Here is a 13,820-nt window from a genome sequence, read left to right on the forward strand (position 1 = left end):
CCCTGGTCTCAAAGAGCTCACAGTTGAATTGGAGAAATATAAGTATTTGGAAGGTGGTACCATGAAAAAGGGCCATGCAATAGGCATGTTCTCTGTCTTGGGAGCACAGAAGTGGGCACGGCTATGGGTAATAATTACACTGAAGCCAAACTCATCAAAAAGACAAAAGAAACCTGTATGTTCTATAAGTCCTTCTCATTTTTCAGATTAGTGTTTCTTTTTTAGCAACAAACTAAGATTGAAAGCCCCTCACTCCAGCAGACTGCAAACTTTTAGGAGTCCCAGGTCACACCATACTTTTTCTTCACTGGAGGTTGTTTTACTTATGTTGGAAATGATGTAGCTCATAAAAGGGAGTTGGTTCAACCCAAGTCACATTCACTGGGGGCTCTCAGGGGACCTGTACTGGGCAGTGCCTTCTGTGGGAAAGGAGAAGCCTGCATGGTTGGGATTCAGACTGGCTGTGAATAGTAGGCCTGCACTTAGTAGCTGCTGACTGAGTAGACTGTGCATGTCTGAATTCCCTCGGGGGAAAGCATGGTACCCCCCTGAGGCTACCTGGGAGGTTTCAGGAGACGGTGCTTGTCTGGGCCAAGCCTGGGCTCCAGGAATCTTCTGTCCGTCCCTTGGATCCTGGGGGAGGCAGGTGATACAGAGAAGGATATGATTTATTCCCCAACACCCTGGGGGTTGCACACTCTGGGACTTTCGTAGTGCAGGGAACTCAGCAGGAAGATCTGAGTTCTGAGCCGAGCGCAGCCACTCAACAGAGCTCCTTGTCACTGGGGAGGTTCTCGGTCTGTCCCTGTGTACACAAGTCTGAAGTCCCTCTGAGCAGTGCCAACATCGTCCAGTTGCTTACACAGAGTAAGAGGCTGTATTACAAACACCCCTGTGAAGATGGACTGGGGTGAAGGGGAGCACTCTCCAGGCCAGACAAGCTGGCATTGGAGTTGGGCTTGTTATAAGTTCCCCAGGAGGAAAAAAACCACATAGGCTCTAACAGAAAATTATCCTGAGGCTATGGACCCGTAATCTTATATGAGCTCGTGGCTGATTACATGGGCAGTGAAATCTGACTGGTCCGTCTCACTCTACCATCTGCCAAGGTGACCTCTAAGCTTCAGGTTTCTATCACGTGTAAAATGGGAATAATTACTTTATATGGTTGCTGCGAGTGTTAAGTGAGGTTGTGCCTGCCATGAATCAGAATAGCGCAGGGAACATAATACACAAGCAATGATTAGTGGATATTATTCTTTTAAAAGATGGAACAGTAATGTATTCCTGAGTTCATTCAGCTGATATTTTTGTTTGTTTGTTTTTTTGTTGTTGTTTTTCCAGCTGATATTTTCAGTACGAGTTGAGTATCCAGGCTTTCCCAGCTCTCTCTTTTCCATCAGTAGTAACAATCAGGGAGCAGGGAGGTGAAACTGAGTGGTTTTTGTCTCTCCAAACACACCATGTTCTCTTTACCTTCTGAGGACACTCCAGCGGTTTTACCTGGAGTATTTACATCGAGTACCTTTGGGACTAGAATAGACTGCAGGTATTATTATTGTGGGAAATTGCATGAGCGCACGTGGGAAGTACTTACACGAGGCACGTGAAAACGGTGGTCTAGCCCAGGTCAAATATAGCAATAGAAGTCTTGACAGTAAGATGCGTGGAATCAGGTTCATCCTGGCCTCCTCCTGCCCCCCGCAGCCCTTTTCGTTCTTCTGTGACTTCATTAAGATGATAGAAAATGAATTCGTACATTCTCAGGTGAAATAAGAAAATGAGAATCCTTTCTCTGGTTGCCTGGGTTGGGAAACATCTCTAACAGAGAAGCTCAACATGAGGTATAGTCAGGAGACCGAGTGCGCAGGTGGTGAGAAAGCCCTGGATTTAATCTGCCCAGCTCTGGGACACTCACCTGCAGGGAAACCTCACCGTGTCTCAGTTCCCACTGTCGCAATATTCCCATTTCAGGACTGTCCCGTGACTGAATTCAGACACTGCATACACGACAGGCTGTGCAGTGCCTGGCCCGGGGTCGGAGCAAAGAAAGTTGGATCCTATACCTCAGTAGCCTAACATTTCTCTCTGGTAAATTTGGGATAATTATACTCACTGCACGAAATTGTCCTGAAGTTTAAAGGGGAATATGTGTGTCCAAAATCTATACTTAGCATGATGTTTATTTGTGGCGGATCTCACTAAAAATTTTTTGTAAGGAATATGAGAATTTATATCTCCAGATAAAGTTGTCAATATCTCATAGTATCTGGAAGCTGCTGTCTACCCTGCTAATTAGCACTTTATGTGCCTAGGCCCATTGAATTCTCAGAGATACTTACTATTTACTGCCCCCACTTGGCAGATTAAAAAACTGAGGCTCAGAGACGTAATTCACTTTAACAAGGTCTGATAGCCTAGAGAAGTTAATTGCTTTAACAATCGATCTCTAAAAACCACAACATGGCAGAGACGTGAGCCTGTCTTTCTCATAATGAGTCAGCCTGTAACTCATGCTCCTGCGAAATAAATGTCTTTCTATCCTTCAGGAGTTGCCTTGCTCGGAATAGCCTTCTATACAAGAATGATGTTCTCTGAAAATGAGGCTTTTATGTTATGGCCTCAGCTCACTTCTGGTCTCAATTAGAGTTTATCCTGTTTCTCTAGATAACTGCTTATTTACTTCCCAAATCCATAACCATTACTAATGGATCTGCCTCACAAAGGATCTTTACAAGAATAAATGAGGTCTCTGAAGATGAGTCCCAAATTCGGGATCCCAAACATGGGGGATTGCTGTGCAGCCTTCCCCTCCACCTCATCTTCCTCCTCCAGGTGACTAGTTTAGAGACATACCAGAGTCCTGGAATGCAGGGACATGTATTTATAGTCACATTTCTCATAAAAAGGGAGTTCAAAGGGAACTAACACCGATTGATTACTCACTGTACATCAACTGTGTTATCCACATCTTATCATTTTATTTCACATAACAACCTGTAGCATAGTTTTATTATTACCCTAATTCTGCAGATGAGAAAGCAAGGCTAATAGAGACAGACTAGAGATTCAAACCCACATCTCCATCACACAAAGCATCTTCTCCGCCTACACTACCCATTGTCCTGTCCCAATGAAGGCATGGGGACCCTTTGATGAATGCTGTGATTCCATCCCATCATCTTGGGGTGCTGGCGAGCACTGTTGATGAGAGCACCAATAACTCCTTGGTTTCTCGCAGAGTTCCCCAAACTCCACCCCGACTCTCCACCTCTGGTGCGTTGTCAGCCATCTTGCAGACCTAACTCCTCTGGTGGTTGGGCAGATGGGTGGGAGTGATAGCCACAACTGCAAATATAACTGAGCCAATTCCTGAGGACAGTGGGGTCAGTAGTGCCACCACTGTCCCTGAGGATAGGCCACCACTGTTCTCACTGCCTCTTTTTAAGGAGGTAAAAAACACCCCACAAGGACCACTGTCAGCAGTGCTCAGAGTAAGAAACTGACCTGAGGAGTCCAACGGTGCTGGATAGTCTTTGATGGGGACGATGACGATAAGATGAGCCCACCTTATACAACACTGGCACACACAAGTGTGAGGGTGCGTGTGTGTGCATGTGCATGTGTGATTCCTGGCTCTGGAAAGGATGATATGTATTTCTCAGCAGCTCCACACACAAAAATCCAGCGTTTTAAGTTCCGCCCAAATCAGAGTCTATTCACTTGCAGATATCCAGGAATGGTTTTCAGGGTACTTGAGAAAATGAGAGGTGCAGATGGTCTGCGCTGGGGCATGGTTTCAAATTTAAAGAGGGTGACGGCCCATGAACCCATCATGGTTCATGAAACGGTGTGAACCTTTAAAGCTCTAACTGCAGACCAGTGTGAGGAGGTGCATTCTTACCGGGGCACAGTATCACATTGTTCACACGTTCCTTTCTTTGCCCGAGGATATGGAGAGAAGGAGCAGATATATAAAATAATCTTCAAATGAAAGTGAAACACCAATTAATGACAGCAAGGTTGGGCTCTCCTGTGAATTCAGTCAAAAAAGAAATCCCTGGCTGTTTACCACCGCAATCAGCTTGGCCTGCAATGATCTTTCTTCCTTGTATCTGTAGAGCTGAGGGTATACACAGACTCAGCTGCAGCGGGAAGAGATCTGTGTAGTCCTTTTGACACATCCCCCCTTTATTTTACAATGGAACCAAGGCCCAATGTGACAGCATCAATTATTAGGAGAGAAAGCTCTGGAACTCATGGCTTCTAGAATTGAAGCAGTCATTCATTGACTCTGGGCTTTTAATAACAGCTCATAGTTATTGAGGCATAGTATAGCTTTTCCTATAAGCCATACATATAGGGTAGAAGGGGAGGTATCAGCCCAGCAGAGGTGACAGGCATTAAATGACAACTTGGAATAGAGGGAAGAAAAGAATAAATGCAAAGTTGACATCTAAATTGATTTGCAGCCTAGAGGAAAGCTCTCGGAGTGGATGGAGGTATAAGTGTTGGTTGTTGCGCTCTCAGCTGCTCCGTGGCCTAGCATGGGGTTACTGAGGCTCAGAGAACTTAACTAGCCCACACTGATAGGGGCTGCATTTCCTCCAAGTCACTGAACCTTCCACATGCAGGATGACCTTGTCACACAAAATGCTTCAAACTCTCAGAATGGCTTTCCTGTACACAGAGCACTTTCTCATCATTATCATGTAACAACCTCATGGGGATGGTGCTCTTATCTTTGCTCTTCATGTGAGGCAACTGAAGGCTAAGATCCCTTAAGCCCACCGAATATCAATGGGATTCAGCCTATTCTTTTTTCTGCTAAAGATGTCACCTTGTCATAGGGGCCTTCTCTGGACATTCCTTCTGCCTCCATCACTTTCTTACTTTATATATAGTCCCGTCTATCTGATGTATTTGCTGGCTGGCTCATGCCCTACTAGAAGGTACACTCACCAGAGCAGGGGCATGGTCACTATGGAATCTCCATAGCCGTTGGTACTGGTACATTATTTGTTGACAGTAAGTGAACTCATGCATTTTCATTTCACAACCACTTGGCTACTTACTTATCTGCCCCAAGCCCAATGCAAAGACAAGTTCCCTTACCTTGACATGCTGTTGTAGTTGGGGTTAAAGACCAGAGGATACAGGTAACCTTTCAAGATAGCAGGGACTCAATGCTGTCATAGGCCACAGGGCCAGCAGTCCGCCCTCAGGGGGCGCATTTGGGTGCTAAGCTTTGAGGTGGCTGTGGAAGGCTCCTGCCAGCTCCAATTCAGGAGCCAATCTTGTGTTGTTTCCCAAGTGCTTAGGTTTTGTTTTTCTTTTTAAACTAACTTTATCCACAATCAATGGTGAGAAATTAAATGGATTCTTTGGACTAAGTAGACTGAGCTAGTAGGAAAAATAGACATCTGCCGGGGCCGAGGGATGAGCAATCTGTTGGTACATTTCCGCGGAAATTTGGCATCTGCTTAGCGTTGTACACCATTTGCACCTCGGGAAACGCATCTTACAGCCCCTGACCCTGGTCTTTCCTCCGGGTTAAAAAAAATCGGCCATGAAAGATTAGAAAGCTGTAAAAAATAAAAACCCTTTCGTTTGTTTTCAATTAGCGTTTTAGCGACTTACGCGAACTGCACACAGACTAGCCTTCCAGTGGCGGTGAGCGCCCCGCAAAGGGAATGTAGGCGGGAGCGGGGCGAGCAAGCAGCTGCAAGCCTGGGCAAGGGTCTGGCTCCTCGCTCCGGTCCCCCGGCCGCCCCGCGCCCCTCACAGCAGGAGGCGACTCTCCACGCTCGTTTCCTGCACCCACATCGGACTCAGAAAGAACGCGTACAACTTTTTTTGGTCCCCCTTCTCGCCAAACGCTGGCGTAAGGAGCTCGCTGCAGTCTGTGCTCTGGGGGCGGCCCCCGCCCCGCGCTGGAGTCAGAACGCGGCCTGGGAGGCGGAGCGGGGGCGGGGGCGGGGCCGCGGGCGGCGGGGGCGGGGCGGGGGCCGCAGCGGAGGGGGGGGCGGTGGCGCGTGCGCAGAGCACTTCCTTGTTTGTTCCCGTGACCGTAGCCGGAGCGCCGCCGCCCGCCGCCAGCCCGCCTGCTCGCGGGAGCGTGTGCTCAGTCAGTTGGTGTCCTCGCTGGCGCCTGTCAGAGCATCTGAGGAGGCAGCAGCCTGGCCCGATCCCTCTGCGTCGCGCCGCCCCGTCCCCTCCCCCGCCGCCGAGGAGCGGCCGCCGGCATGACCACAGGGAGGCGGGTCCCCGAGAGCCCACTGCCTCGCGCGCTGCTCGGAGTTTGAAGGGCTGCAGCCTCAAGCTTCGCCCGCCCTTTCTCCTGCCGCCGCCGCCGGGGACAGGAGCTGCGCCAGGCCGGGCGGCGGGTGGCGGGCTGCGCGGGGCGTTCATGAGCCGCCCGGCGGCCCGCGGCCCCGGGAGCCTGCGCCGTGACTCACTCCCCGCCTGTGTCTCGCCCCCCCGGCAGGATGCCGGACCAGATCTCCGTCTCCGAGTTCATCGCCGAGACCACCGAAGACTACAACTCGCCTACCACGTCCAGCTTCACCACGCGGCTGCACAACTGCAGGAACACCGTAACCCTGCTGGAGGAGGTAGGTCGAGGCCGGCGCCCCCCCGCACGCCCCTCCGGGGACCTCCCGCAGCCACTGCCCAGCAGTTGGATCACCTTGATTCTTGAGCCAGGGATGTTTGGGTCTGGGGAGCCACACCCCCTCTCGGACCCCTGGCTCCTGGCTGGACCGGGGACCTGGGATGACCAGCCCCTTGCCCCCTGTGCCAGGGGGGCGCCGACCGCCCCCCGCCCCCGAGGCTGGAGGTGGGCAGAGGACTGAGCGAGCCCCGGGCACCCGCAAGAAGAAGAGGGAAGTCTTCATCCTATCTTTCGCCCTTCCTGGGTGCTAGGCAGTCTGCTCGATGCTTTCCACATCTTTGATCCTGTTATAACCCGCGAAGTAGGTGGTGTCAGGCCACCGAGGGCAGAGCGAGGCTTAGCAACGTGGCCAAGGTCACCAGCAAGGGACAGGGAGATGGTCAGTGAATGCACTTCTCCAGGGCTTGGCCAGGCAGGTTTAGCCGCATAGGCAAGGGAACGCTGGCTGGGGCCGCCTCCACCCCAGGATTCCTACCCTCTAGTCCTGGTGTCTAAAGCCCTGAGTGCAAGGAGAGATCTGTGGGGACAGGTCCCCACCCGGCTCCCCTCGGGAGGCTTCGGTTGTGCTGGAGGCTGCTGCGCCAGCAGGACCTGCCCGCAGGGCACTCACAGCTGTGAACGGAGACCTGAGGCCCTTCTGCCTGGAAGCGCTGGCAGGGGGTGGGGGTGGGGTGCAGAAACTGCAAGAAGAACAGCTCCTATCTAGACCCTCCAGGGAACCCTTGTGAGTGTCTGGGGACAGGGCCAAGGGCATAGCGAATTCCTTTAAAATAGTAAGTGAGTTGGTGATAGGGTGGGATGAATAGGTAAGGACCCACATGCCCAAGATCTGCAGAAGCCTCTGAACCTCAGTGAAAATAGGACATCTGCCCTGGAACTTGGCACCATCTGTAAGTGCCATAAAGCACCACTCCCCTCCAAACAAGCCAAACCTATTTCAGCCGAAAAAGACAGCAGTGGGGGAAGTTCAGAAAGCAGATCTTTTTTTTTTCTTGGTGGATTATCCTGGGTTGGTGTATTTGAGGTTTGGGGAGTTCCTTCTGATGTAAGCTCACCGTGGTCTGCGCTCTTTTTATGTTGACAAGCTTGGGCTTCTGTGGGCAAACTGCTCTCGATAATGGAGTTTTAATACTTGCTCTTCAGACGTAGGTCTGGTATGCTGAAGCACAGGAATTCTAAATTTTAGGAAAGGAGAGATTTCTGTTAGTACTGGGTGTGGGGGGAGGGGGGAAGATGGTCCTTGTTGCCTGCCAGGTGCTGCAAATTAGTCTGAATGTTTTATGCTTATTGAGGATGGTTCGCAGAGTTTTTTCGAGTAACTGTTGGGTTATGGAACTAAATTTTGAAATTCATTTGGAGGAATGCCACCTAACTAGGTTCGTTTGAAAGCCAGAGAGGTAAATGGACCTTTGTCTGTGTGTTTGTTTCTGTGAACTGTCACTTTTGCACTCTCTTGAAGCTTAGTGTCCGGGATTAGATGGAGGTGCCAGGCGTTCCGCCCCATTGTGGGTCGGTCCTGCACTTCATTTTGATAAATTGGAATATGCTGATACATTTGCATCCTTTTCCTGCACTAATTGTATATGCCGTTGAAGGATGTGATACTGGTTAGACTGTGAGATCGTTTTCCTCCTAGACAGCTTCTTCAGTGCCTGCTGATAGAGCTGTCAGTTAGTTTAACTTTCCCTTTCTGCACTTGCTGATAGTGTTGCTGTGTTCTGTTTGGGTGGGGTGTGATAAGGGTAGGTAGTGGGTGATGCTCTTTGTGGCGGCACATGCCCGTATTTTGCAGCAACACCAGAGGGTCGGCTTAGAGTTGAATTATGTGCTGTTGCTCTTGGTCTTAGCGGGATGTAGCTAAATTTAAAAGCAAATGCAAGAGATGCATCTGTGTGTGTGTGTGTGTGTGTGTGTGTGTGTGTGTATGTGTGTGTGTGTAAGAGAGAGACAATATTTTGCAAGGATGGGTAGAAAAATAGACCCAATCACAATATAAATGTGATCACCTATGAACTTGAGAAGGAAATTGGAACCAGGCTAGAGATTTCACAGTGGCATGTTAAAGTACATGATAATATCCATTTTTCTCAAAAATATAACAGTAAATGTTTTACTCAGAATGGCACAGCAATTTTGTAACACTCTTTCTGAACTTGAGTACAGTACCGGTCAAGAAGTCATTGCCCCCAGTCTCTATCTTTTAACTCTTGAATCATATCCCATGAGGTTGGACTCATGAGTGATTGCCGTTTGCATAAATGTAGACTGTACCCTTTAGCTTCTTACTGATAGATAACTGTCACAGTTGAATTTTTATTTCCCCCCTAAGCTTACATATATAGTAGGGATGCATTATTACAAACATCTTCAGTGGATCAGAATTTAACTCTTAAAAAATATGAGGCTTAAGGTTATTACTCTCAAAATATAAGGAGAAGTTTCAGGGCAAACCACAAAATCTTGTTGGCATTTGCTTCACAAGTGAGATACATGGAATCTTGAAGAACATTGTGTTGTCTTGTGGTTATTCTTAGGCATAGAACTTTTGGGTACTTTTTTGGTGATGTGGAAACTCAGGAATGAATAGGAATTAATTTGGGCAGTTTGGAATTATTTCTCTAAAAAAAATCTTTTCCAGTTCTGGTAATTGAGTGTCGTCTTGTTTGTTTACTAGCTTTTTTGCTCTTTGGGTTCCTAATTAACATGCATTAAGTCTCAACTAAAAAACTGTATTAGAGCTGCGAGCGTGGAACCCGAGATTAACCCACACTTTCCCTTTTGCTCTGTCATTGGCAAAGAGTGTTGTGCTTTGCAGACACTGGTGCTTTCACTGAAATCTCTCTGTGATGAGCACTGTAGGAAATGGGGCAGAAAGACAGTAAAAGAAGCAGAGCTTCCTTCTGGGCTTCACCGTGGGGGTGAAGGGTCCCCGTGAATCAGGGAGGCAGAATGTGGCTGGCACACAATGAGTGGCTGCCTTTGGGAAGCAGGGATGGACTGGCTGCCAAGGTTTCATCCTGGTGTGTGAGTGTTTTCCAAGCAGAAAGCCAGTGTTTTGCTTATTCAGCAACCAAAGCACACTGACGTGTCTATTTTACTCGTGACCATTTGGAAGTTATGAGTAAATGACTAGGAGGCCAGGAGAAGACAGTTTTCCTGAGAAAGGAGCAAACAGGCATTCCTGGACCACTGTCAGGGGTGGGGGCAGGGGGGCGGGGGGGTGGACAGGAGAGACCCTCCATTTAAAGGATTGGTCGTTGCTTAGCGCTTGTTGAAAGGGAGACTCCAACGAAGGTTCGCTTGGTTATTTAATATTGGGCTAGCGTTTTGTCCTTGGTGCCTGTGAAGGAGGCTTGTTCTGCCCACTTTTTGAGCGGCTGCTCTGTACCAGGCCCACGTGGGCATATTGCACGCATGCTCTCCTTGAGCTCCTTCAAAGGAGCTTTAGGCGGGGAGGGACAATTGTTAGCTCCATTTTACAGAGAAGAAAATTGAGGCCTGGAGACAATTTTCTTTTACTAGCCAGGGTCACGTGGCTAGTAAGTAAATGGAGCTGGGACTTTAAATGGAGTCCAGCAGTTAAGAAAACAGACATCCCAAATGTCTCCGAAGACCTGTTTCAGTAGCTTTGTTGGAGAGCGTAGGAGGCTTCACTTTTATTGTACTTTTACTTTTGGTCTCAGGAAACAGAGGTACCTAAGCTCCTAAGTGGCTTAGTTTTTCCTCAGGTTTACATTCCAGTGAATGTGAGTTCTTAACTGCAATACTTCAAGGCACTGTTTTCCCCCCAGTGCCTTCCAATATTTGGTTATGGTTTTTCACATTCAAACGTGGGAACGTACTTGGTTGTAATCCAGGAACCGCATTTACCCAGAACACTTTTCGAGAGCACCCGCCATGTGCAGGTCACTTTGCTAGGCCGAGCTGAGGCGTCGGCGTGGTTGCTGGGTTGTGTTGTGGAGAAACTAATGGTCTCTGCGACAGAGATAAATAGGGCCGTCACTCTTAACAAGGTAGCAGGGGACAGTTCATAGGAAATAATATAGGACATTCACCCCAGCAATATGAGCAAAATCACTCACACGACCACCCAGTCAATAATATACAAGCTGTCCCGGCCCGTTCTGTGCACAGCGGCATGCCAGGCCCTGGGGCTTTGCAGCCGAGCAGCCCCGCCCTCCGGAAGCTCAACCTGAGTTTTCCGAAGGGGGCTGACGGTCAAGTGAGGGTCTTGTGTTAGAGGCTAGCCTGGCTTAGCGTGTGCAGGGGATGTGTTCAGTCCCTCCCGAAGACATAGAAATGTTTGGATGAACAAAGAACGAAGGTGTGGAGTGAAGATGATCAGAATTCATCCTTTCATAGTGACAGTAGTTCCTAGTTATTAGCGTTCCTGCCCGGTACAAGCCCTGTTCACACCGTTGGTCATCCTTACCTTCCCCCTACTTTTATCACTGACGCCCCGTTATAGCAACGACATCTTCACCCAAGGTCATACCAGCAGTCACTAGCGGATTTGGGAATTAATCCCATCTCTGTGGTGTCTCTGTTCTTGCCAGTCAGACTTCATCGGTGCTCCCTTGCTCTCTGTGTAAGTTTTACTTTTTACCCGTGTTCTATGGGGCATCATCCATGTTGATGACAGAGGTCATCAGTCACTAATGAAGTGCTTTTAGGTCCTCCCGTGTTCCTCCATGGAACGTCACACATGAGATCTCAGGGGCCAGTGCCCGAGGAATGACCTTGTTCGTTGGCTCCCAGTGCTCCAGAATGCAAGTGCATTCATTACTTCTCTTAAATGTTCAAGGCTGATGAACTCAATGGGAAGTGCTTATTTACAAAGCCGCTGCTAAACTTGGTTTCAGCCTTACTGAAAAAGGTAGTCTCGGGAAGGGTTGCTGTAGAATCTAGGCTGGTCCTGTGCATTCTTAAGGTAGAGAACATGCCTCTTGTTTGTCCCTGGTCTCGTGAAGAGAAAGCAGCAAATGGTGAACAAGCCTTCCCTTCGCTGGATGCCCTCCCTTGTCTGCCTCACATGCAACTCTGGGCTCTGTGGCCCCAGCCCTCTGACCCAGTCCAGAGATACTTAGGGTGAGTTGTTTTGGGGTTTTTTTGACATCACCAGCCAAGGTCAGTGAGTGAGGAATACACTGGCCTGCAGATGCAGAGAGAGAAGGGACCTTCCTTGGTGTACCAGAACTCACGCTCTTCCTAAAACAAGGCGGACACCTGTTGGCCAGGTATTCCAGGCTAATGCTGTTGGCCTTTTATCCACCCTATTTAGGGTTTAAAAAACATTTTCCACAACTACCATCCAATAAGAGCCCTGTCTGATAGCAGCCCATGGTTTCCTTACATGTGCAGGAACCATGGGAGACGGAGGCCTGAGGATGGGGAGGAAATCAGGCAGGGTCTGCATCAGCGGGCAAACCCCTGCCTCTCAGCCCTTTGTGCTGTACTCTCCCAAGGCTCTGGAGGCTGGCTGTGTGGGCGAGTGGCCACTCTTCTTGCTGCTCCCTAGAACTTGCTTCCAGGTAGGATGGGTGGCGCGTGAACTTGAATTTAGGAACCTAACCCTGCTAGCGAGTCCGCTCTCTCACAAAGGGTACTGTGACCTCCGAGGCTGCCCAGAGCTCACAGGACTCCCTGACGTTGGGCCCGGAGGCTTTCATTAGAAGCACTGGCGTGCTGTGGGACGTTCAGGTGCCACCAGGTCTCTGCCTTTATGTGTGTGAGTCAAGGGAGCCTCAGAGAGGTGGTTTCCATTTCGGTAACCTAGTCATTTGGGGACTAGAGCCAGACCTTGGCCTCAGCTAGTCCCACATGTATTATTTAAATATGAGTAAGTGATGGGCTAGAGATCACTTTGCAGCTAAGCCTCAGTTTCCTCATTTGATAAATGGAGTTGTGTTGGGTCTTAAGGGCGGTAATGCATGTGTGAAGCACTCAGGTGACATCTTTCTGGTAAAATGCCACCCTGTGAAGGGCAGGGTCTGACCAGTCACATTAGTCAGCCCTCCTGCTGCGGGGTGGGGAGGGAGGCGCTGAGAGGCTTGCCCTGGTGGGGAGATGGGCAGAGTTCTCTCCCCTCTGGACCAGTGGTGACCTTTGGGTTGATGAGGAAGATGTTTCCTTGCCGAGGTTTATTGTAGCCCTGGTATCTTCTAGAGTGTGTCAGGCAGGGCGTCAGGTGGGTCACCGATCCTTCCTGTTCCTCATGGAGGCTGTACCCACCTCTTAGTGAGTCAGTGTCTGTGAAGCACTGAGGGCAGTGCCTGGCATGGTAAGTGCTCAATAAATGGTTATCATCATCCTCATTGCTCTCGCTGTTCATTGTTATTGAACTAGAGCCTTGACTATGGAGTTGCGAGGAGACTTGGTGGGTTCATTTTGGGGAGTGAGCGGTGAGGTCAGATGACAGAGCCAGCTGTGTACCTTCAAGGACCTGATGTCGAAGGTGCAGATGGGACCAGAGGCAATGCCCATCATTCTGACCACTGGGTCATGGTCAAAGCCAATTACATCTGAAACAGACTGCCAACTCACTTTTACTGTACCCTTAGTCCTTGGTGGGTGCTGCTTTGAGGTCGGAACCAGTGGGCCGTGTTGCCCTCTGACCCGGTCCAGGCCGGCGGGCCGTACCTGTGCGGCCTCACTGGCCCTGCCTCCTGATGTTACTGCTGATTCTGTGTCATGCCCCCCATCCCCACCCCTTCTGCCACGTTCTCTCCACTGGTGCATCAAAGCCAGGACAGGACGGCACTAGCCCTTTGGATTTCTGCTGGGGCTTCTGGGTAAGGGCCACTCTCTGTGTTTCATAGTAAATGCAGGTGTTTGTGGTTATCTGTGGAGAGGTGCGGGGGAGGCGTCCGTGCCCTGGCCCGGCTGGGACAAAGCGCAGCAGCCGGGCTCTGTCGTTCCTGATGATGGCTTGAAGCTTGGAGCCCACAGGGAATTGTTTTGGTTTGGAGGTAGGCTCCTCAAAGAGAAAAGGAGCTACTTGAACTTGTGTCTCTGTGTGCCCGTGACCCCTTCAGTGTCCTTTCGGTGAAATGACTTTTAGTTATCTGTGGGGCGGGAGGGTAGGTCAGACCTGCAGGCACTGGGTTCCATTTGGTCTTTACAGAATCGGGAGCCCAAAGCAGTGCTT

General features: G+C 49.7%; 1 protein-coding gene across 4 annotated transcripts in view; it reads left to right on the forward strand.

Annotated features, from left to right (window-relative positions):
- The window catches only part of ASAP1 (ArfGAP with SH3 domain, ankyrin repeat and PH domain 1), a 269,663-nt gene that overhangs the window by 46,435 nt on the left and 209,408 nt on the right, over positions 1–13,820 (forward strand). For all 4 annotated transcript variants that reach the window (XM_053661175.1, XM_053661177.1, XM_053661178.1 and 1 more), the window contains one exon: positions 6,488–6,614. In XM_053661175.1, coding sequence (XP_053517150.1) covers positions 6,488–6,614 — 127 coding nt within the window. The remainder of the gene's footprint in view (positions 1–6,487; positions 6,615–13,820) is intronic.

This window comes from Artibeus jamaicensis, unplaced genomic scaffold, assembly GCF_021234435.1.
Source record: "Artibeus jamaicensis isolate MK-2021 breed Jamaican fruit bat unplaced genomic scaffold, CSHL_Jam_final scaffold_916, whole genome shotgun sequence".
NCBI lineage: Eukaryota > Metazoa > Chordata > Mammalia > Chiroptera > Phyllostomidae > Artibeus > Artibeus jamaicensis.